The 22257-nt window shown below is 42.6% G+C and overlaps 1 protein-coding gene across 1 annotated transcript in view; it reads right to left on the bottom strand.

The window, feature by feature from the left end:
• Positions 1 to 22257, bottom strand: part of Corin (corin, serine peptidase) — a 247726-nt gene that overhangs the window by 195073 nt on the left and 30396 nt on the right. Inside the window, exon 2 of the mRNA XM_051170139.1 lies at positions 11103 to 11244. Within this exon, the coding sequence (XP_051026096.1) occupies positions 11103 to 11244 (142 nt within the window). The remainder of the gene's footprint in view (positions 1 to 11102; positions 11245 to 22257) is intronic.

A 22257-nucleotide genomic window follows, 5' to 3' on the forward strand; every position in this document is an offset into this window, starting at 1 on the left:
GAGAGAGATAGGTAGGTAGGTAGGTAGGTAGAGGATAGATGGATGGATGGATAGATAGATAGATAGATAGATAAATAGATAGATAGGCAGACAGACAGAATCATTATTTACTTGCAGAATCTGCCCTTGATGTTGTAATTTTATCTTTGAGTCTTTGGCTGTGTGTAACACATTTACTTCACATTCTCCATGTGCCAGGAACTGCATAATTATTCTCTCTTAGAACACAGAACTTAGTAACATGTTCCTGCCATCAAGATGTGCACAGATTACTTAAGTGAAGCAAGCATGAAATCTAAAAAATACAAACCGTGTGCTTTGAGAATGATATGCATAGGACGGTTTGCTGGCTACAACTAAGGGAACAGTCATCATAAGTTAGAAAGCATTTCTTAGGGGGAAAACATCCTTGGAAATCTTCAAGGAGGATTACAGATTTTCTAGGTTGGAGCAAAGTATTTGTGGAGAAGAAAGGTGGTAACAGGGAACAAGACATTTCCCAAACAGAACAAAAGGCATAGAAAAGCCATGCAGCAAGTAATGAGACATGGCTAGCACACAAAGAACCAGAAGGCAGCACAGGTCAGACATGAAGGCCAGTTCATGTCAAAGGCTTGAAATGCATCATGTTGTGATGGTAAACTTTTTTCTTTTTTCTTTTCTTTTATTTTATTAATTATTCATATTACATCTCAATGGTTATCCCATCCCTTGTATCCTCCCATTCCTGCCTCCCTCCCATTTTCCCCTTACTCACCTCCCCTATGACTATGACTGAAGGGGACCTCCTCCCCTGTATATGCTCATAGGGTATCAAGTCTCTTCTTGGTAGCCTGCTATCCTTCCTCTAAGTGCCACCAGGCTTCTCCATCCAGGGGACATGGTCAAATATGAGGCATCAGAATACCTGTGAAAGTCAGACCCCAATCTCCACCCAACTGTGGAGAATGTCCTGTCCATTGGCTAGATCTGGGTAGGGGTTTGAAGTTTACTGCCTGTATTGTCCTTGGCTGGTGCCATAGTTTGAATCTTGTGGGGACAATCACTGTCTCTGAAAGGTGATGTTTAAAGAGATCAAGTACAGAGCAGAATTAGAAGCCAGTGTTACAAGCTAAGTTGGGAGGCTGGGCTCTTTCTCAAGACAAAAGCAATTAATAACAAATAGAACTTCCAGAAGCAAAAACCATAAAGACACGAGGGGAAGGTTTGCATATGTGGGACTCAGAATGCACCCATGTTCGTGCAAGTACACTTGTCCCTCTGTGCTGTTCATCACATACTTTATCCTGTTCCATTCCAGTAAGAAACGTGGAGCAATTGTAGTCTCTGGCCTCTTGGATACAGACTTCCAGCAAGTTCAAAACTACAAGCAAAACTAACAAGTGTTGCTTCTAGGTAGAGGCATTTAATTGCCTCTAGACCTTTTACACAACAGCCAAAAGGTCAAGGTGGCAACTCCTCCATCAGGACAGATTCTGGAAAACCTGATTGGTACACATTCCCCACCACCACCCCCACTTCACAAATCACCTATAGATGATGATGATACATAGCAGTAATTTAACCAGCCCTAGCTGATAAAAAAGATAATGAAGAATGCGAACTCAACCCACAGCGATTTATTTTGCTGTAACTGTTTTGCATGTATTTAGTATGAAATACCTGTCAATATTTACGGGAAAGGGCCAAGCTGAAACAAAGTAAAGAGCTCCTGCAGAAAACCTTTCCAGGCTCCCCCAAAGTGCTCCCTTCACCGTGCTCCCAGAGCACATCTGCTTACACTCTAGGGAAGGCATCCATGTGGAACTGTTCATTTCAGGACACAGAAGAACACCCAGAATCAGCTCTGGCCTCTGCCATAACTGTGTGTTGGATGTACAAATGATGGATAGAGTGATGGGGATGATGTTGCCAGGGAAGGAAGGCATGAGTGTAAAGTGAGAAAGCAGTTTAGGACAGACACCTTGACACTGGCCAAACAGAGAAATATGAGCTTACAGGAATGAAACACAGATAAAACATATAGGCTCCATGTTTCAAAGTCTGGTTCAAATGACTATCAGCTCCTAACGCAGTGCATTAGATAGAAAGGCTTTGGTAGCTGTGATGAGAAAGATCCACTGGTCTAAGAAGATAGGAGGAAGAGCTATTGGATGGAGGGGAAGATGGATAGGCACAGGGATCTCTAAGGGATTTCACTGGAGTGGGGCCTGAGAATGCATCCTGCAGTTCAGGGTCCCCAGGAGGATTGCTGTTTGGTCCAAGGACTGTGCTTTGAGTATAAACCCTTTGATCATCATTTCAGGAGGCCTGGGGTATAGATCTAACTACAGCCTGAGGACTCTACGAAGACATATGCTTGAAAATCCTGTTGGTGAATCTGTACCAGAAAGTCAACGTTATGAATAAGGTCTGAAGATTTACCTAAGCAACAAGAAATGAGGTCATGACAGGTCATTAGGAACATTATACTTTCTGGTATGAATAAGGACCTGGAGAGTGTCCTCTTTGAAAATGAGGCTCAGAATCCAATGTTATGAATTAAGAAGCTCAGAGTCTTCTAATTGCAAATGTTTATAAAGAGTTTTAAGCTGCTAAGAAATTTATTAAGAGAGAAAAATGTAGTTTCCACCTCAATACTCTCAAACTCAACTAGCCAGCTTGAAGGAAGGAATGCCACTTTCCTCTTGAGTTCAAGGGAAGTAGTTGGGAAATATAAATCACATGTCTCAAGTCTCTCTACCACTCTGGGTTTTTTTTATTCTTCTCCATGCCAAAAATGAAAAAAAAAATCTAGTGAGCTATGATTAGAGTTTTCATAGAGTGAAGAACTCCAGAAAGGTGACCTCAGCTCCCTCTTCATAAGCCTACAGATAAAACAAGAATAATTCATTTTAGATAATGATACATCTAAGGCTTTTGTATACAAGTCTTTAGCAGCCTGGAAAAGAAAGAAAGATTCAGTAGCCTTCCAATGAGACTTTTAGAAACAAAACTGATATGAACAATCATTTAAAAGTCAGTTCAGGCCAGACCCCATGACCATTAAGACTCCATGGCACATATTCAACCCATATCACCCCATTCTCCACAAAGCACCAAACATGTCTGTTAAAAGTCCCAACCAAACAGCTGGAGTGGAGTTGAGTGGCAAGCATCAGTCTAGCACATGGTCTCGCTATCCTTCAACCCTCAGCCACGCAGATGTAAGACGGGGAAAATGGATATCAATCAAGACATCAGTGTCTAGATGAGTAGTAACAAGCCCCAATCAGAAGTCCTAACAGTTTTATGGCTTCAAGTCTTATTTTCCAGTGTAACCTATTTTGGTGTGATTTTAAAAAGTAAAAGTGTTCAGTCCTATTCTTTTTCCATGTGGATGCCCTGGTGCCCTAACACCTCTTGTTTCAGACACCATCCTATGCTCACTGTGCATTCTCAGTTCCTTTGCTGAAGAACACATTTGAAGCATACATATGTTGAAGAAAGGGGGCTGAGTCTGGGCCATTCTGCCCCATGGGACACCATGTCCATTGCAGTGCCACTGCTCATGTGGCTTTGACAACTCTACCTTAAAATTCATTTTTTTTTAACCTCTATGTTCATTTTGCTCAAGACTGCCCCGGTTATGAGGATGCCTGTTGAGGTTCCATATAAATTTTAGAATTGTTTTCCTACGGGAATTTGTCTAGTTACTGAATTGAAGCTATGAAGTGCTCTGGGTAGTGCAGTCTTTTTAACAGTAATAATCTGTGCAGTCAGTGAACACAGAACATCTTCCATCTGTTCCAGTCAATTCCTTCAGAGCACATGGGGCTCATGTGTTCTAAAGATTTATTAGTATCTTTTCATGTTGTGGGCATCAATGTGGCATGAAAGCACAATCAATAAATAAAAAAAATGGTCTAATGGTACTAACTAGTCTAACTGTATAAAGCAAGAAGGTTTATTCACAGCAAAGAAGACAATAAGTATAACAGAAAGATGATGCCGAGTGGATCTGATAAAGCCAATGTCTAAAATGTACAAGGAACTCATGCAATGCAACTGCAATAAAACAGCACAAGCTCTAACTCAATGTTCAGTGGCATTAATACTCAGAACAACAAACAAACAAACAAACCCTCACTGAGATATCACCTTAACTGCTGTCAGGATGGCTGCTGGATCACTGTTTCCTCTGGGTTCAATTGTTCCCTCATGGATGAAAAAGGGGGCTCTTGACATAAAATACTATAAAACCCACAAGGCCCCTCCCTGTGTTATGTGGGCAGTAAACATTTGCTGGAGAAAAGGGCTTCAGTAGGGCTGACTACAAATTGTCCCATAAACCCCAGTGCTGGCCTTTTCATGAGTCATCATCCATGCTGCAGAGGACTTCCCGGTGATGAAGCTGTAGGGGTCTCCCATGCTCCTGAAGGTAACTCCAGTATCTCACTGGTTTTTGAAGGCTATCTTGGGTCTGTCAACAGTGCCATATCTGAGGTGAGTAAATCATTAGTCACATCTACCCAGGAAATATCACACAGCACATTTGGCACCAAAACAAGAGCAAAAAGGGACAAAAGCTAGAAAGACTATATAAAATTAGAAAGGTTATATATAGCAAAGGAAACAACAAAATGAAAGGTAAAGGAAGTAATAATTACAACATGACCCCGAACGAGCACCAGCAAGGCCAAAGGTGAGCGGTTCTATAGTGTGGTCTCTGTTATGACTTATAAGACACATAAGGCTGAGCTATCTGGGGGTGGGGGATTCCAGAGTGGCCATCTTTCTGCACTTAGTATAGAGTGGGATATTTCTTTGAATACAATATCCTGTGTGATTGTAGAGATGCCCCTCAGATGACAAGAGAATCTATAACAATTCTCAAAACTAGCATTTCTAGGACAAAGTAGTAAACAAGTTAGGGTAACAAATGTATGGGCTGTCCACTGAACTGCATGATGTGCAACTGAACCCCAACTGTCTACCTAGAAAGAACATGAATGCACAAGGGAGGAGTAACAGTGTGAAAAAAGACTGGACGGTGATAGCCTTCATACCATCCTCCAGCAGGAAAAGTGAAACTTGAGGGGAAAAAGATGAGATGGGGTTTGCCATTTCTTGTGTCTACTAGCAAGGTGCAAGAGAATACAAATGAGTTTTGTGCTAAAGCTATTCTTGGTATCCCAAAATTTGGAATTTATGGTAAGATTCAAATGATTAGGAAAGAGAAAGCATGGTAAGAGTGATAGCAGATACTGCTTTAGGTTAAAAAATGGGATGGGGGGGCATCCATGGTTCATATTGGAGGCGGGGGAATATGTACGCGCTGGCACAGGCACCTAGCAACATCACAATACTCTGCCTCCAAATTAGTAGAAGTGGGAAGACTTCAAAAAGAAGTCTAAGGAATCTTGGCAGCCTGCCTATGAGACTGTAGGGCATAGGCATAGACAGGATCAGTCTTAGTTCTGTGAAAGTGGAGAAATGGATAATAAACCCATGCCTCCATGAGAAAAGACTATGTGCCCCAAGGCACTACTGGGAAGATCAGCAACTGATGGACTGGCTCAAAGTAGCCATTAGGGATGCTTGACTCCATCAACCGAGGTCTACATGAACATCAGGGACTGAGAGACAATACAAAAACAGGTGTTAAGAGAAAATTGGACAGGAAAAGGCAGTGTTTAGCATCAAGATCATGGGCTTAATAAGTTGGTGTCCACTCGAGAGTTAAGAGAGGGAAGTTAATTGAGCAATAACCTTGAGACTGGATGGGGCTTTAATGCTTTTCTGAGCTCCACAATGAGACCTTTATGAGGTAGGAGAGGGTCTGGAGGATCGAAATGGTTAAGTGGAGATGGAGTTCATAAAGTGCTAAAGCTCTTAGGAAGGGATAAGAGGAAGCAAAGCAGATGGAGAGTCAGCCTCAGGTGGATGCGGTAAAGTTGTGTCAAGCTAGATTTCCCAGGAAGACAGTTGACAAAAAAAATAAATGCTGTGATGGTGGGTTTGTGGAAGGTTTTATAGCCTGCACAGAGACTCACAGATGACATCCATGATAACACAAAACAGGCAAAAAGATTAAGCTTGTCTTAGGGCTGAGCAGTTTATCTCCTCCAAAGGTCATTGTGTACATTTCTTCCCAGGAAGAGAACACACACATGATGGAGATTGTCTGCTCACCCCAGCATTCTTGCAATAGCCAAGTGTTGCTAATAAAGAGGCTGCAGCCATGACACCAAAGTAGAGCCTGTCAGAGACAAGCTCTATAGAGCAGCAGAGAACAGCGTCAGGTGAAAGTGTGGCTTCTAACCAAGCTGAGCAGCACAAGATATCCTTGCTGAGCCTGTTAGGAAATGTGGAAGTGCATGGCACTTCTGCAGCAGTGCCCTGTGATGAGCAGTGCCCTGTGATGAGCAGTGCCCTGGGATGACCAGTGCCCTGTGATGAGCAGTGCCCTGGGATGACCAGTGCCCTGGGATGACCAGTGCCCTGGGATAAGGAGACCAGAAGAAAGGACCCAACTCCCTGGAGCTAGAGTTACTGGTGTTCTGAGCTGCCTGGCATGGGAGCTGAAACTCTAACTCAAGTCCTGTGCAAGGACATCATGTGTTCTTGACTGCTGAGTCTCTGCAGACCCAGATTTAGTTATTATTTAAAAAGGAAATTTGTCTCTCAAAAGTGAGCTTCAAGCCTAAACATAAAATCCATATAAGCCTGATCATCATATTTCAAACTCAAAAGTCAGTGTTCTTCCTCCTGGGTGCTTCATGGGCAACAGGATATGCTGGCTGTGAGACTAGAGTTAGGGATTTCAGAGTTACCATGACAATGGATCACATACTATCATTTAGCTTCTTAGAGTTAAAATGAAGCAAACAGTCAACTGTCAATTCACTGTAAAAAAAGCTAGTGAAATAATTATCTGTAAGCACTTACTCATACATAAAAATTCTTTGATTTCATAATGAGCTTTATCACTTCTGAAGACATCCATGCAATATTTCATTTGATTTTTGTAATAAATTTGTGAAGTGAAGACCTTCCATCTCACAGTGAAGATGAAGTAGCTTACACAAAGCCATTCAGCCAAGAAATGAAAGACTGTAACTACAACCCCAGACCTCCTAGTGCCAGAGCATGCCCGTCCTTCTATGTCATATGGCCCATTGGGACTGCACGGTCACCAAGGAAATAAAACCCCAGCTCTAATGAATTTTCTTACATTTCACCTTGGCAGTTCCTGTTAAATGCCATGTGGGATGGATGCGGTGTGCCACTGCTCCTCCATAGCTTGCTGCTCAAATACATTGGTCACAAAGCTCAGCTCTCCTCTTCAGAAGTCTGTTCACCATGGAGCTGAGCGAGAATGGGAAAGACTGGCGACAGTACAGCCTGGGTCCCACAGTCACAGAGCAGTCCTCGTGAACATATGAGCAACAGTGAGACTTGGGAAAGCGTGATGTTATCTACCTCACAAATCAGGGCTTCTCTGAAGTAATCAGGATTTAATGAGAGTTTGACAGCAAAGATATAAAGCGGCCACAGCGCTCATTACAACAGCATGCATCTCAGTAATAAAATACGAAATGTTTATGGGGCATGATACTGCTTCACTATGAGATCGTGCTGTGCAGAACCTAGAAAAAATGCTTTTGAAGATGTGTCATGAGATTCCTACTTTGTAAAAGTTTCCAGTGTACAAACAGGATGTAATTTAGGGGTGGATGCAAATTAATAGCTTTCCCCAATGCCATAAAGGAACATGCAAAATTATATGCTGGTATATGCCTAAGAGAATGAAAAATATTTGTACACACAAAAACACATGTATACATTGCAGGATAACAGATAATTTATAGAGGCCAAAAACTGAAGGAAACTTGAATGTTCTATTGGTCGAAGACCATTGCATAATATCCATACAATAGAATATTTTTCAGCCATTCAAAAGAATGATGTATTGATTCAGATTCACAAGAATCATTGCAGAAGAATAAACAGAAAGACCACAAGAGCCAAAAAACGGTGGGTGACTATAAGACAACAGGGAAAGTACACATGTGAACTCACAGCAGTTGCGACAGCATGCACAGGACTTGTGCAAGTTCAACTCATACCAGATCTCAGCATTGGCAGGGGAGGGGGCCATGAAGTCCCACCCCTAGCTCAGGAGCTGTTGGCAACTGATAGCTTCTGGGAGAGGAACATAGGGCTTTCTTTAAGATTATAGGTCCTGGTTAGTCAGCCAGGCTTCTGCGGAAAGCCACAGGTGTGAGAATGAAAGGACAACACAAACTGGACTTGATGAAAAGGAAGAGGAAGAAGAAGGAAGAGGAGGAGGAGGAGAATTTGGATGGGTAGAGAAGGGGGATGGATCTAAGAGGAGTTGGGAGAAGAATGAATACAATTAAAATAAATTGCATAAAATTCCCAAAGAACTAATAAAAATGAAGTAAAAAACCACCAAAGCCCTACTTCTGTAGCACCCTCTCCTGCTGGTGTTCAGCAGGAACTAAACATGGTTTCATAAGCACATGCCTAACTTTATATGATCATAGGACCTTGAGAATGGAAGAAAATATTCTCTGTGTGGGAGCTATCCTTGGTGTGATGAGAATAAGAGTTTTAACCATTGATGGTGTGACCACGAAAGCTCCTAAGAGAAAGATGTTCCCAGGAATGAAAATGATGAATCTGGACAAAAGTCACACACAGCAGCCACAGTGGGGGCGTGGCTCTGGAAAAGGGTGGGTGGGGCAAGCCTGCTGGGAGTTGACCTTAGAAGAGCATGGCTCAGTGCTGTTGACTGCCTTAGCCTGCAGCTGGCCACAGCTGACCCCTGATGCCCCACTAGACACTGTCTACCCTCCTGGGCAAGGCCTCTCTTCTGTCCTCCTCCTGCTTGGTCACCTTCTGACCACATGCTTGTCTCACCTCCCTCAGCATGTGAGAAACTCGGAGTTCTCAGATCCCTTCCTTTCTTCTCTGCCTCCATCCCTCTGCTATCTCTTCTTGCCCATTTTACTTTATCTGGTCTTTGGCCTTGGCTTTTAATTAATATATTTTCTCTTTAAATGTCACAAACCCCTGCTTCTTCAGTTATACCTCTAACCCCTCATCCTTCAGGGTAGCGGGGTTCCCTCTCAGCATCCCTGCTGATATCTCAGCTTTGGACCTGTGGCAATGGGGTGTAGATGAATTCAAAAGACAACAATAAGGTAAATATTATATGGAGTTTTAGTTTCTCTTTATAGTTCCTCCTGGGAAAACACCATGTTGGAGTTCTTATATTCCTCTATTTCTTAACCAAGACCAAATTTACAGAAGGCATATGCATAGATTCTGTGATTTCACTGAACTTAGGTTTCTCATGGCACCCCTAATGTACAAACTGATCATCCCATGAGCCTCCATGTGCCAAAATCACCCTGCTCTCCCTGAATATTTATCCCCAAATAACCTGCCTACCTAAGCCAAAAAGCTACGAATCAGCCTTGATCGCTTTTCCCCTTACCGTTAAATCCAACCCATCTGGTTTCTGCTTATTTTAACATACCCAAGGCCTTATTTCAAACTTGAGTTAATCTTCATCTAGGTCAGAGCCATAGCCACAAGCCAGTCTCCTTTCCTTTGCTTCTTTCTGCCAAGCCCAGTATCTAGTTCTGCCATTGTCTGAAACTATAAACATGGCCAGATTTCTTCATCCTTGAAAAGATTCTCCAACCACAACCCACTGCCCATCACAATGAGTGTCAAACATTCTCACAGCAAACAGACGCAACCCTTCCTCTATATCCACAGAGCCAACTAACCACAAATGGACAGTATTGGGGGCAAGAAGAAATTGCATCTGCCCTTAACAGCTACAGACTTTATTTTCTTCTGATTATTCCCCAAACAGTAAAACAACTACTAACCTTACATTTATTTTTCATTAGGTATCATGAGTGAGCTGAAGGGTTACATAGGTTGTGTACAAATACCCCAACATTTCATATAAGGCATGTAAAGTAATATGGGTTTTGGTATCTTAGGGAGGCAATGGAACAAATCCTCTGTGGATAGCAAGGTATCACAGTATTACTTTTCCAAAAACCATCACATATGATCCTACATACACACAAATAGGCATTTTACATTTACTAGAACCAACTTACCCTGTCAATTCTAAATGCATGGCTTTCCTAAGCCAATTTATGGAAAAATTATGTATTGCTTTATTAAAATTACAATGTTTAAATCTTTAGGGATCAATGCTATCATCACTCTCTTGCTATTTGCTTCCTGTTTCATTTGCTTGCATCCTGTAAGGAGCCTGGTTTACAACAGTAGTGCACAGCAATCTTTATAGGCTATTATTGGCTTTCCCCAAGAGACTGCCTTTTTAACTGAGTCTGCTATTCATTGAGTTCAGATGGGGATCTGTAAACAAATGGATTCTTATCACATATCGCTTGATCGCGGTGTCTACCTGGTTAAAATCTGAGTAACACTTAAAGTGTGTATTCAAGAGCTTGATTTTCAAAGTCAAAGAAAAAGCTGATTTGGTGTGGCTCTTAATCTTCTGTCCTCGAAGCTCTGAAAACAAATGACCGACATACCAAAGCCCTGACCCGTTGCTATGTTAGACACTATCTGCTGGCATGTGGTCTGCACTCATATAGCTGCATTTTTTCAATGTTGCCTACTTTTTTTACTCAGTTTCCCCTTTGTAGTCATGGAGTTACTTGGCTCCTGCCCTTGCTACTGCCCTCAACCTGGGTTTCTACTCACCTGTCACCTCACTGCAAAGGTTCAGATGCTAGTTAACTCCCCACATTATGCTGCGTCAAAGCCTTTTGTATCTATCTCTGTCTTCAGCACGTGTGTCCTGTGCGATATTCTTTCCTCGTAGCTGCGAGCACTTACGGAAAATGACTGGTCTAGTGGCCACTCATTTTTCATAGTGTTCACATCTAGTAACTCTTTTCCTTATAGGCATCACTGGCATTAGAAGCAATAGCAGGCCACACTCTCATTGATTTGACACTTTAGGACTTTAAGAAGTTGCTGACTTCTGCACCACGTTAATTGTAATCTTGACTTTCTTTAATAACAGTATCACCCACCCACAAAGGACAGCAGGATCGCCAGCAGCACTACCAGGGCGCAGATGCAGGGGATGAGCACCAGCAGGAGGAAGCGCAGCAAATTAGCAGTCACCAGCTTCTGAGGGCAGCCCTCGCCCACGCCACCATCGGCTCTCAAGACCTGATGGACAAGGGAGAAATGAAACATGGTTTTAGTATCACATAGCGGCTCAGCGGCTGGTATGAAATTTTACACTACAGCTGTCCTATCAGAGCAGCGCTATTCCTAAGAGATCTGACATCCTGTACTTGAGGGCATGAAATAAAGCAGTCAAAAAAAACAAAACAAAACAGTAATGAGCAAGTGAATAACTGCATACACAAAAAGTCCTTCTATTCCACCCCCTCCTTCATCTCCCTGCCCTCTTCCCCTTCCTCCTCCCACTCTTCCTCTTCCTCTCCCCAAGCTTGGAAATCACTCTACCAACTTTTCTTCTTACTTTTTTGTAACTTACTCTGAATTTTTTCCATTAGAGAAACTTTTAATGATACTTCAGCTTGTGTTTTGATTTTTTTTTAGTCAAAGAAACATTTATCAATTTGACAATGTTCCAAATGCTATGGGTTACCATGGCAAGAACTCCCCCTCAGCCAGATGTAAACAAAGCCCAGGGCTGTCTGACACGGGGATAAACTGCTGCTGAGTAGGTACAGACAGGACACTAAGTAGACTTCCTTCTTATTTGTCTCAGTTCCAACCCAAGTCTGCACGCACACACATCTGGATAAAGCAAATGTTTAGGTGGTAACAGTTCCGCAGGGTTAAGTATTATTGACCACACGTCTACTAACAGGTCCAACAGGGAGAGACTGCCCTGGGTGTCAGTGAAACAGAGCAACTCAGAGGACGAGCTCTGCTGCTCCCTGTTCTCCCACAGCCTATCCAGGAGAGACTGGGACAGACCACAGTGATGACTCAAATGTTCTTGTCAGCAAATGCTTTACATTGTGTGAAGTTCAAGCTCCTGTCTGGGAATTTGTTTATTGAAATGGCTAGCTGAAGGCAGGGCCTTTCTCAGCAGAAGCCTGAGATGTTACTAAAAAGTGCTTCAAGTTAGTCCCCAGCAGGAGGATGGCTCCTGACAGCCTTGGCAACTTAGGTATGCTAACCTCTACAATTGCTTGAAACAGCACTCTTCAGTCCTGAACTTCCCTTCTGCTTGTATTGTGCAGACCCCGTTCTGGGCGGTGAGCAACTCAAACCCAAAAGCAACTTGCTTCTCTGTCCCTACTTCCAAACTGATTCTCTCCTGCTCTCAATGTGGTCGCGGAAACTGTAACAGCCCCAGTACCAACCACTTCCCCTCCTGAGCCTCAACCACACAGGGCCAGTACGCTTCCTCATTAATAAATATGCAGCGTTTAATAAAAGAACATCCCTGCATAAAGCATCTCAGTATCCAGACTGCTCCAACAGAATTGTCCTGTAGTGGTGTTAGAACTTCCTGGCTGGCCCATGGTCATTCCCACGATGACATGCAAAGGAAATAAACTGGCAAATTGGATAGTTTCTCCTGAGGCATCCAGCAAGATGGGCTCGCCACAGAATGCGGTGGTGTCTTAAGTATTCTCCACAGAAGATGCTGTTTGAAAAACCGTGTGACCTTGGCTTGAAAAGGGCTTCATGTGTCTACGAAGCCATTCCCATTGCACTGGTTCAAGGCACCAGGCAAAGTGAGTCCATTTAATCAGTCTGCAGTTGATTCTCAGACAGATAGAGGCATGGCATAATAGGAGGCCTGAGATAGCACCGCAATCACAGCTCTGTCATTGGACTTGTGGGGGGACCTTTCAGGCTTGTAGATAACATTTATCTGATGGGACTTCAGGCCATCAGAGATAGTGACAGAATCAATTTACTCAAATGGGTATTGAATACCTGTAGTGATGACCGTAAGCCAGTGATCTCTCCAAAGCTCACACCTTATAGGAGATATACTGGCACGGGAATTCGAGGATAGAAATATGGTTTCCTGGGGAAGGATTACAAAGAGGATGCACTTCAAGTAATGCAATGTTAAGAAAAGTAATCCTGAGCAGCACATTAGAGGGGACATCTTGTACATCCAGAGAGGGAGAGGATCATGAGCTTCCTCTGACTGCTCCTTGCAATGACAGAAGCCATCTCCATATTATGGTGGTCATGGGACTATGTTAGGGCTAAGTGTCCCAGATCTCCACAGTGGCACCTTGCTGTCCAGAATGCTGTAGCAAAGCATGTCTCGCTTAGTATTCACAAGGAAAGAATCAGAGGCAGGAAGCTCTAGACTCCCATAGATATGCACATCAGCAAATACCTAACTTCCAGAAACTGCACTTAACTTCTGATCAGTCTGATCAGCTTTTCCAATAGCTAAGAAAGCGGTTCCTTTTTTCCCTTTTTTTCTTTTTTCTTTTTTTCCATTTTTTTAATTTATTCAGATTACATTTCAATTATTATCCCCTTGCTTGTCTCCTCCTGTTCCTCCCTCTGTCCCTCTCTCTTTCACCCTATTCCCCTCCCCATGTCTGTGACAGAAGGGGACCTCCCCCCCCACTATATGGTCATAGGCTAACAAGTCTCATCTTAGTAGGCTGCCTACTCTTTCTCTGAGTGCCACCAGGCCTCCCCACCAAGGGGAAATGATCAAATATGGGGCACCAGAGTTCATGTCAGAGTCGGTCCCCGCTCCCCACACAATTGTGGATAATGTCCTGTCCACTGGCTAGATCTGAATAGGGGTTCAATATTTACTGCATGTATTGTCCTTGATTGGTGCAGTAGCTTGAGCAGAACCCCTGGGTTCAGATCCGCCCATCATGATGTTCTTCTTGTAGGTTTCTAGGACCCTCTGGGTCCTTCTATTTCCCCATCCTCCCATACTTCTCTCACCTAGAGTCCCAGTAGGAGGTCCCCGCACCTATCCCAATCTCCTAGTAAGTGAAGACTTTCAGGGGACATCCCTGTTGAGCTAGTGTCCAATTACAAGTGAGTATATATCCTGTGAGTATTTCTCAGTCTGGGTTAACTCACTCAGTATGATCATTTCTAGTTCCATCCATTTGCCCATAAATTTCAGAATTTCCTGTTTTTAATAGCTGAGTAGTATTCCATAGTGTAAACGTACACAGTTTCTTTATCCATTCTTCAACTGAGGGACGTTTCAGTTGTTTCCAGGTTCTGACTATTATAAATAAGGCTGCTTTGAACATGGTTGAGCATATATCCTTGTTGTGTGGTTGAGTACCTTTTGGGTATATTCCAAGGAGTGGAATAGCTAGGTCTTGAGGCAGCCTTATTCCCAGTATTCTGAGAAAGCGCCAGGTTGATTTCCAAAGTGGCTGTATGAGGATGTGGAGAAAGACGAACACTCCTTCATTGCTGGTGGGAGTGCAAACTTGTACAACCACTTTGGAAATCTTTTTTCTTTTTTTAAGGAAGGAAAGAAAGAACTACTTCAAGCAACCTAGTATTTTAGTGCTGTCTTCTCAATCACATGGTTTCCTGCCGGCACTCTTGGCTCCTGAAGACTGGCTGCAAATACTGTGCCGGCTGCTGGTCTGTTAGGCTCCTCTGAACATGGTGTAATGTAGACCTATAGTGGTCAGGGGTCTCTAGAGGAACAGAACTGATAGAATATATACTTGGGATTTAGCTAGTTCAACACTGGCTGTTTACCAAGGAAAAGTCCAAGAATTCAATATTATTCAGTCAGTTCAGAATAGAGTCCATGCATACACACTAGCATGTTTGTGCTGCGTGCGCACACACACACACACATACATACACACACACACATACACACACACACACACACATACACACACATGAAAAATGAGGCAGGAGGAGTGAGCCTCAGTCTCTGCTTATTTTTGTCAGTCCTCAAGCCTGTATCCCATTCCAGTCTCTGGAGGGAATTAACAACTTTCAAATAAATGGGTAAATTAAATCACCCAAACAAAATCATTCTGCAGTTATGCAAATGACTTCTTTTAAAATAATGTATCCCTAGAGATTCCCTAACATGGACTCTAATCCTGAACCATCCAAAGTCTCTGCAGTGGAAACTATTTACAGATGTACACCAGGGTATTACAGCATTGAGTGAGACACGGGTCTTTGTACAGAAAGCATCCTAATGTGAGTAAACCGAGCTTCCTAGGACTGTAGTGGAAGCCCACACTCAGACCTCTTTGTTATGAACTTTGGAGTTAAGCAGGAAGCTGCATTGTAGAACGAAAGTAAAATGTAACAAATCTTACTGTAGACAAAATCATAAGCCAGGGAAGAAAATGAGGGACTGCAAATGAGGGTTTGTGCTCAGCTGGTTTAGCAAGGCAGGTAACAGCCTGCAAGGACAGTAAGTCACTCTGACTCCTGAGACCTCCAGAGGACACAGAAGCTCGTGGAAACTCTGTGGGGATAGCATCACAGGCCAATGTAGTCACAGGCTCAACAGTGCAAATGCTGGACTCACACTGGGCACAGAAATTGGGACTTTCTCCTCCCCAAACACCAACCCCAAATGAGCTTTGATTCTGTTTTTGTTGTTGTTGTTGTTGTCGTTGTTGTTTCAGTACTAGATGGAGATGGATTCTCCTTAGTCCACCTCCACTCAGCATGCACCAAGCATCAAGACAATTGCTACCCCAAATTTAAAACGAATAGTTGCCAGGGCTAGATACACACGGCTTTGTTCTCAATCAACCATGAAAGTGTCCCTCGCATGAATTAAAAGCAGATTTGCTGAAAAAGAGTTCAATAATATAGGTGCTTCTCAAACCAACCATCTGTCAATTCTCCATTTTAATTCCACTCTATCAGTAAACAAAATGCTCCCGAACCATCCATCAGTGAGTTTCACTAGACCCAGTGTCTTTTGTTGTGATGTTTGTTTGGAATATCCCAAGAGGCATAGAGAATGAGCATCTGGTTTTCAGTAAGTCTTTTCATCCCATTTTCTGGCATTTAATTGAAGCATATGCGGTTCAAATAACTCCGTGCCCTCTCTCAAAATGAAATCACTGAGTTCACACCAGAACACTTGGTTCTACAAGCCGACCCTGCCGATAGCTTTTCCTTTAAAAATTACAGCAGCACCAGACAGAGTCCTCTCCCAAGACATATTCACACATCCAAGAATGGATGCTCAATCTAGGGACTAAATGCCAGCACAATGTTTATTCTGTGGAGGAGAAGAGATAATAATGATCTGATAATGCACACAGTATGTCACACTCGTGTTCTTGTTTCCAAGATGGCATTGTTCAGCTGAACTATGAGTCTGAACTATGAGAGATCAGATTGGAATGTATCAGAGGCGACTTTTGCAATTGTCTCCACCACTGGGAGTTGAGGTGACCTTATAAAGCCATTCTTTCACCCTAACCATATGCCTATATCTGCACATTAGAAACTAAAAAATTAAATGCCTCGACACCACCACAAATGTGCAAAAAAGTTGAAATAAGTGAAGAAAACAAAAAGGGTTTTTTTTTTCCTTCAAGTTCATGAAGTTTGGAGACCTGATTTCTCCCTGGTGCAAGTGTCTGGAAAGGAGTCCACCTCATTTAATTCCCCAGAGGAAGGTTAGCATCTTTGTTCTTTAGAGGCAACAAGATAATCCTTATGTCCTGTTTTCTTCAGAGCAAGGTAGGAGGATCATATTTTCACACTAGCTACAAACATACAACAGACCCCCTTATATTGAGGAGGAGGAAGAGGAAGAGGATGAGGAGGGTAAACAGAATACACACACACACACATACACACACACACACACACACACACACACACACACACACATCCTTCTTGGATATTACTTTGCCCTCTGTCTCACATGTCTTAAAGCTGTCGTTTCATGGAAAACACAACCTAAAGATAATGAAAGTTTTTCTTGAAGACAGATACAATGCCAGAACTCTTTAATCTGCACACATTGGATAGTACTAAAGATCTGATTTTTTTTTCTGTTTTTTTTTTTCCTGTAAATGCATTGTTTAAACAATGGAGGTGAAGAAAGGGGAAAAAAGGTTGGACTATCCACTCCTCAGGAAATTGAAAATTTGACATTTATTCATAAAAATGCCTTAAGTTTTGCCTCCTGCTCATGTTCCTACACAGCTTTAAAAACTGGGTACATTGTAAAAGGAAGCAATCTCTTTTTCATATAGCCAAATGGACACTGTGGGATTTGTACAAACTGTGGAGATGTGATTGACTCACAGATCCTCCTTCAGTGCAAGCCCTGTGACTTAAAGATCCAAAGAGACTGGCAACCTGAGTCGACATCTAAAAATACTGACTTTCTACAGCTGAAACCAATCAGAGAGAGCGACCAAATGGATTTTCTGCTCTTTGACAGCCCATTTCGGGCATTTTAATGCAGAGCAAAGCATAAACAGATGTGGAGTGGTTAACCTCCTGACCCCACCTGCTGAAAGGGATCCTGCCGAGCAAAAGCTCAGGAGGCACGGTATGTGTTACATAAAGTCACAGCTTCTTTCTGAATACCTAGAGCAAAGGATGAATTCCAAACTTAATATGCATTACATATTTTGCAGTACATCATGAGTATTCTAGTAAAGCAAAAATATGTTGAGCACCTCATAATAAAACACACCCATGTTACATGTTGATATTAATTTGGCTTATTCCAGGAATGTATTTTCCAAGCATTTTCTCTACATAAGTCTGAGTCAGGCACAGGAGGGTAAGGAAGACACAGTCCCTGCCCTCAGGCACTTCAGAGCCTCCTCCAAGGAAATAACAATGTCACCACTCCAGTTAGACTTTGATATCCAGGGACAAAGTAATACAGACAAGTTCAAAAAGACTGGGAACAGTCAGTCAGAGGCACAAGTAAAGCAGCCTTTTGCAAGATAACCGTATTTCTTCACCACACATTTCAGTGAGTCTCAAGGTATGCATGTGATGAGTGAAGGAGGAGTTTGCAAGGGAAATAGCATCACTGTCTTTTGAGCAGGTCAGTTTTTCCTGTGGACTCTTGGACATTTCGAGATATTTGGCATGCCTGGGCATGACTTACTTAATACATGCTGGTGGCAACATGAACACTTGCACACGCACGCACGCACGCACACACGCACACGAGTGACTAACAGACATATCCTGCATTATTTGTACACAAACTCAAGGGTACCCTCTCCCTTAGCTGAGAACCACCCAGACCACTGCACAGTCTTGCTTCTCCTCTAGCTAACTAATGTTAAGGTCTCCAGATAGGAACTGGGGTAATGTGCTTTCCCACACAAAGAAACGGTTCATTTACCTTCTGTCCTAGTTTGATTTCTACTGCTGTTAAAAGGCCATAACCAAAATGCAACTTGAGGTAGAAAGGGCTTATTTGGCTCACTGGTCCCAAATAAGATCATCTCCAAGGGCCAGAACTCAAGCCTGAGCCTGGGGTCAGTTACTGAAGCAGAGACCAAGGAATGGGGTGCTTACTGCCTCACTTCCTGTGCCTTACTCAGCTTGCTTTTTAAAATTTTAATACAACCCAGGGCCATCTACTCAGCAATGACACTGCCCTGGTAGGCTGGGCTCTCTCACATCAATGATTAAGCAAGAAAATTCCCCACAGACTTGCCAATGGGCCAATCATATGGAGGCATTTTATCAAGTGAGGTTTTCTCTTCCCAGATGACCCATGCTTGTATCAAGTTGACAAGAACAAAAAACAAACAAACCTAGTGAGCAGACTTTCACTTCAAAACGGCATGTAAGAACTAGAATTTTAATGTTTTCATATCAACATGAATTAACTAATAAGAAGAATTACAATTTAAGTCCTTTAAACAATACCAACCACATTAGCTTAGAACTCTTGAGGAAAATTAAGAAGAGGTACTTGGGAGAAACACATATACTCATGAAGTCCTGCATGGACAGGAAGGGTATGAGGCTGTCAGCTCTGGTAGGCTGGGACTCAGCATGCTCTGCCGTGCATGAGATGCCACACTTTGACTTCTGTAGGCTCTGCTGGTTCCAGAGAAAACTGCCCCAGTTTTTCCTTTGGCACAGAGTTAAGATCAAGCCTTTCTCAAGCATTGGAGATGAGCGGGCCAACCAATGCTATACCTGAAATACAAAATTTCCTGGTCCCTTTGGCTGTCAAGGATGCAAGTGTGTGTTTTGAGTTTTGACTACCTGCAGTGTCAAAGTGTGTATTAGAGGGAACGAGACACAAATCCCATCATGTTGTTTTAAATTACATTCATGGCCATGGAAAGAAACCAGCAACAGGGTTACCAGCACCTCAGAACTATAGCACTTGTCCACAAATTCTGGACACCCTCCATCTTGTGGTCGTAAGGCCACTGCCATCAGTAATTAAATAGCTTCTGATCCAGAATTGAGGGTTTTGGAGACCTAATTCTTAGATTCAGATATAGGAAGTTGTAAGCTTATTTTCAAAATAAAAAAGAATTGAAGTCATGACAGTGCCCTCCATCTTCTCAGGATAAAGCAGAAAAACTCAGGAAAACTTTTTTTTTAATACAAAGGCCTAAGAGGCACCTGAACATGCCTGTATTATCACCCAGTTTTTGCAAGGCCTGTTCATCTTGGAAAACCAAGGAAGATCTAGGTGATTTGAAAAACATGCTTTCTGCTGTTCAGAAAAGTTTATCAATTCATCTGAAAAACAAGAAAGAAAAAATACAATCCAGAAGGTTAGAATAAGCAGATACAGAACAGTAAAGAGTTACCCCCAAGTCTGGTACTCCAAAAGAACACACTAAAAAGACAAAAGCCTTTGTGTAGTTATGAGATAATAAGGTACGACTGGATTCCAGAGGAGAGAGGGAATGATGCCAGAGAGCAAATCAAATGCAATTGCTGCCCCTAAATGGCCAAGAGTCTGAGCAACTGCTGAAAGGTAGAGCATTAAAGCTCTGATTCAGCCCAGGGAGAATCAGAAAGCTATGCCTAAAAGATGGAAAGCTGTGCCACGTGACTAGTGAAACCATGGATATACTGGACAGCTGGACAGTCAACATAAAGCTCCTGAGCAAGAGTTTTGAGTTGGCATGGGTCTTATAGGGACATTCATGAGTATTGCACACATGTTTCTTTTGTAAGATAGCATACACATGAAAATAGGAATAAAGCACAGCAGAAAATGAAGCACATTGAAAGGTAACTGGGCAGTCCATAATAGACTGGGTCCAAATATTGGTACATGTAGATTTCACAAGCTCATACCTTTCTGGTAAGAATGAGCTGCCCATCAGAAGGCTAATGATTTCCTGGAAAATGGAAGCTTTGGGTAGACTTATAAGCCAATAACTTCACATTTCTCACTATGGAAGACCTCACAGGAGGAAGTTTGAAAGAGAAAGAAAAAGAAGAGATGTTCAAGAAGAAAAGAAAAGCAGCCAACAGAGCAGAGAGTACAGCACCTATGTGAAAGGAACAAACTGAGGGGAAACGACTAAGACAATATTGCCATAATGGGCAGTATAGATCCCAACGTAAGGAAGCATCCATCAAAGGTACAAAGGCAGGAGGATGAATCAGGGTGGAACGGAAAGAGAGTCAGAAGCTACCGAGATGAGAATTTTTGCATGCGGATTTTGCAATATCCTCACCCATAAGTGCCCAGCAGAGGCACATGGCTTCTCTCTTGGGAATGCCGGTACCCACAGCTGAGTTTGCTCTTGTCTCTCAGTTTTCACTGGCCTGTTCCTTCCAAGTTCTAGTCCTTTCTGATGTCTACCTACTTCTTGCCCTTAGCAGCTGTGAAGACCTAGGTCACCTACATAAATCCTCTTCTCTGATGTAGCCAATTCTAAGAGAGTCCTAAAACACACAATCAATAGAGTCCTATCAAACATGGAAATCCCCCTAATAATCTCATGAGCAATTCAAGGCAGCTTTTGTTGAGTGTTGCCACAACCCTGAAGCCAGAGAAGCAGCCTCCTCTCTCAGGGTTTAAGGAAATACATACTATTTAGAAGGACAGCAATGAGTTATCCTCTTCTGTCAAGTTGCTCCCCTTCTTTTCTATTGCAGTCACCACAGTTTTGTCAAGGATTACTTGTGCCACTGTAAATATATTCAGAAGAAAGAGAGACCTCTCCAGGAGCAAGAAAAGGAGATTGAAAGTCAGCACATGGTGCCAGAAACCAGAGGTAAAGGAAAAGGTGACTGGTGACACCACAACAGAACCACATGGCTTGGACCTGGGCTTGAGTAAGAGCAAGGGAACCTAAGAAAAAGTCTGGGTTAGTGGCTGGACCTGAGACCTTTGACAAAAGCCACAACTTCCACACTGCCACATTCTCCATGAAAGACAGATTGGGAAGCTCCACTGAATAGTCCCCTAAAGGTGGTAAGTACGTGGAATTCTTTAAAAAGATATGAGCGAGAGAAAGGGTGTGAATTCTAAGCTGCCCATTGGCTACATCTGTGTAGGGGACCTAGGTCCAGGCCACGCATGGTCTTTGGTTGATGCTTCAGTCTACCCCAGCCCCTCTGGGCCCTGGTGAGTTGGCTCTGTTGGTCTTCTTTGTGGAGCTCTCTGGCATGGACTCTGTTGCCTGCTTTTTTTTATCACTTCCCTTTGGAAGGGCTGCCTTGCCAGGCCACAGAGGAAGAGGATGTGCTCAGTCCTGGTGTGACTTGGTGTTGGGGTGTGTTAGAGGGGTGCTCCTCTTTTGTGGAGAGTAGGAGAGTGAGGAAAGGGGGAAGCCAGAGTGAAGATGGGACTGGAAGAAGAGAAGGGAGGAGGCTATGATTAGGATGTAAAATAAGTTAATTAATTAATTTAAAAATAAAAGAAAGAATGAAGGGTGTGAATTTGGATAGGAGGGTGAGTAGAGAGGAACTTGGAGGCTACAGGAAAAGAAATCTATGCATAATCACAATATATTCTATAAAGAAAATATATTTTCAATTTTAAAAATAGGAAAAAAGTAAAGATTAAAAATATTTTTAAAAGATGTGAGAAATGAACATTTCCAAGAATGCCTTATAAGTACTCATGGGCAGCAAACTAACATTATGCTGCTATAGAAGTCCTAAGATTTGAAATACATATAAAAATAGGTCACAGTATTTAGAATGTAGTTAAGAATTATATTACTTAGTAAAGTGAAGAATATAGGTTCTCTTCCAAGAGTCAGGACTTCA

Source organism: Acomys russatus, chromosome 28 (assembly GCF_903995435.1).
Source record: "Acomys russatus chromosome 28, mAcoRus1.1, whole genome shotgun sequence".
Lineage (NCBI taxonomy): Eukaryota > Metazoa > Chordata > Mammalia > Rodentia > Muridae > Acomys > Acomys russatus.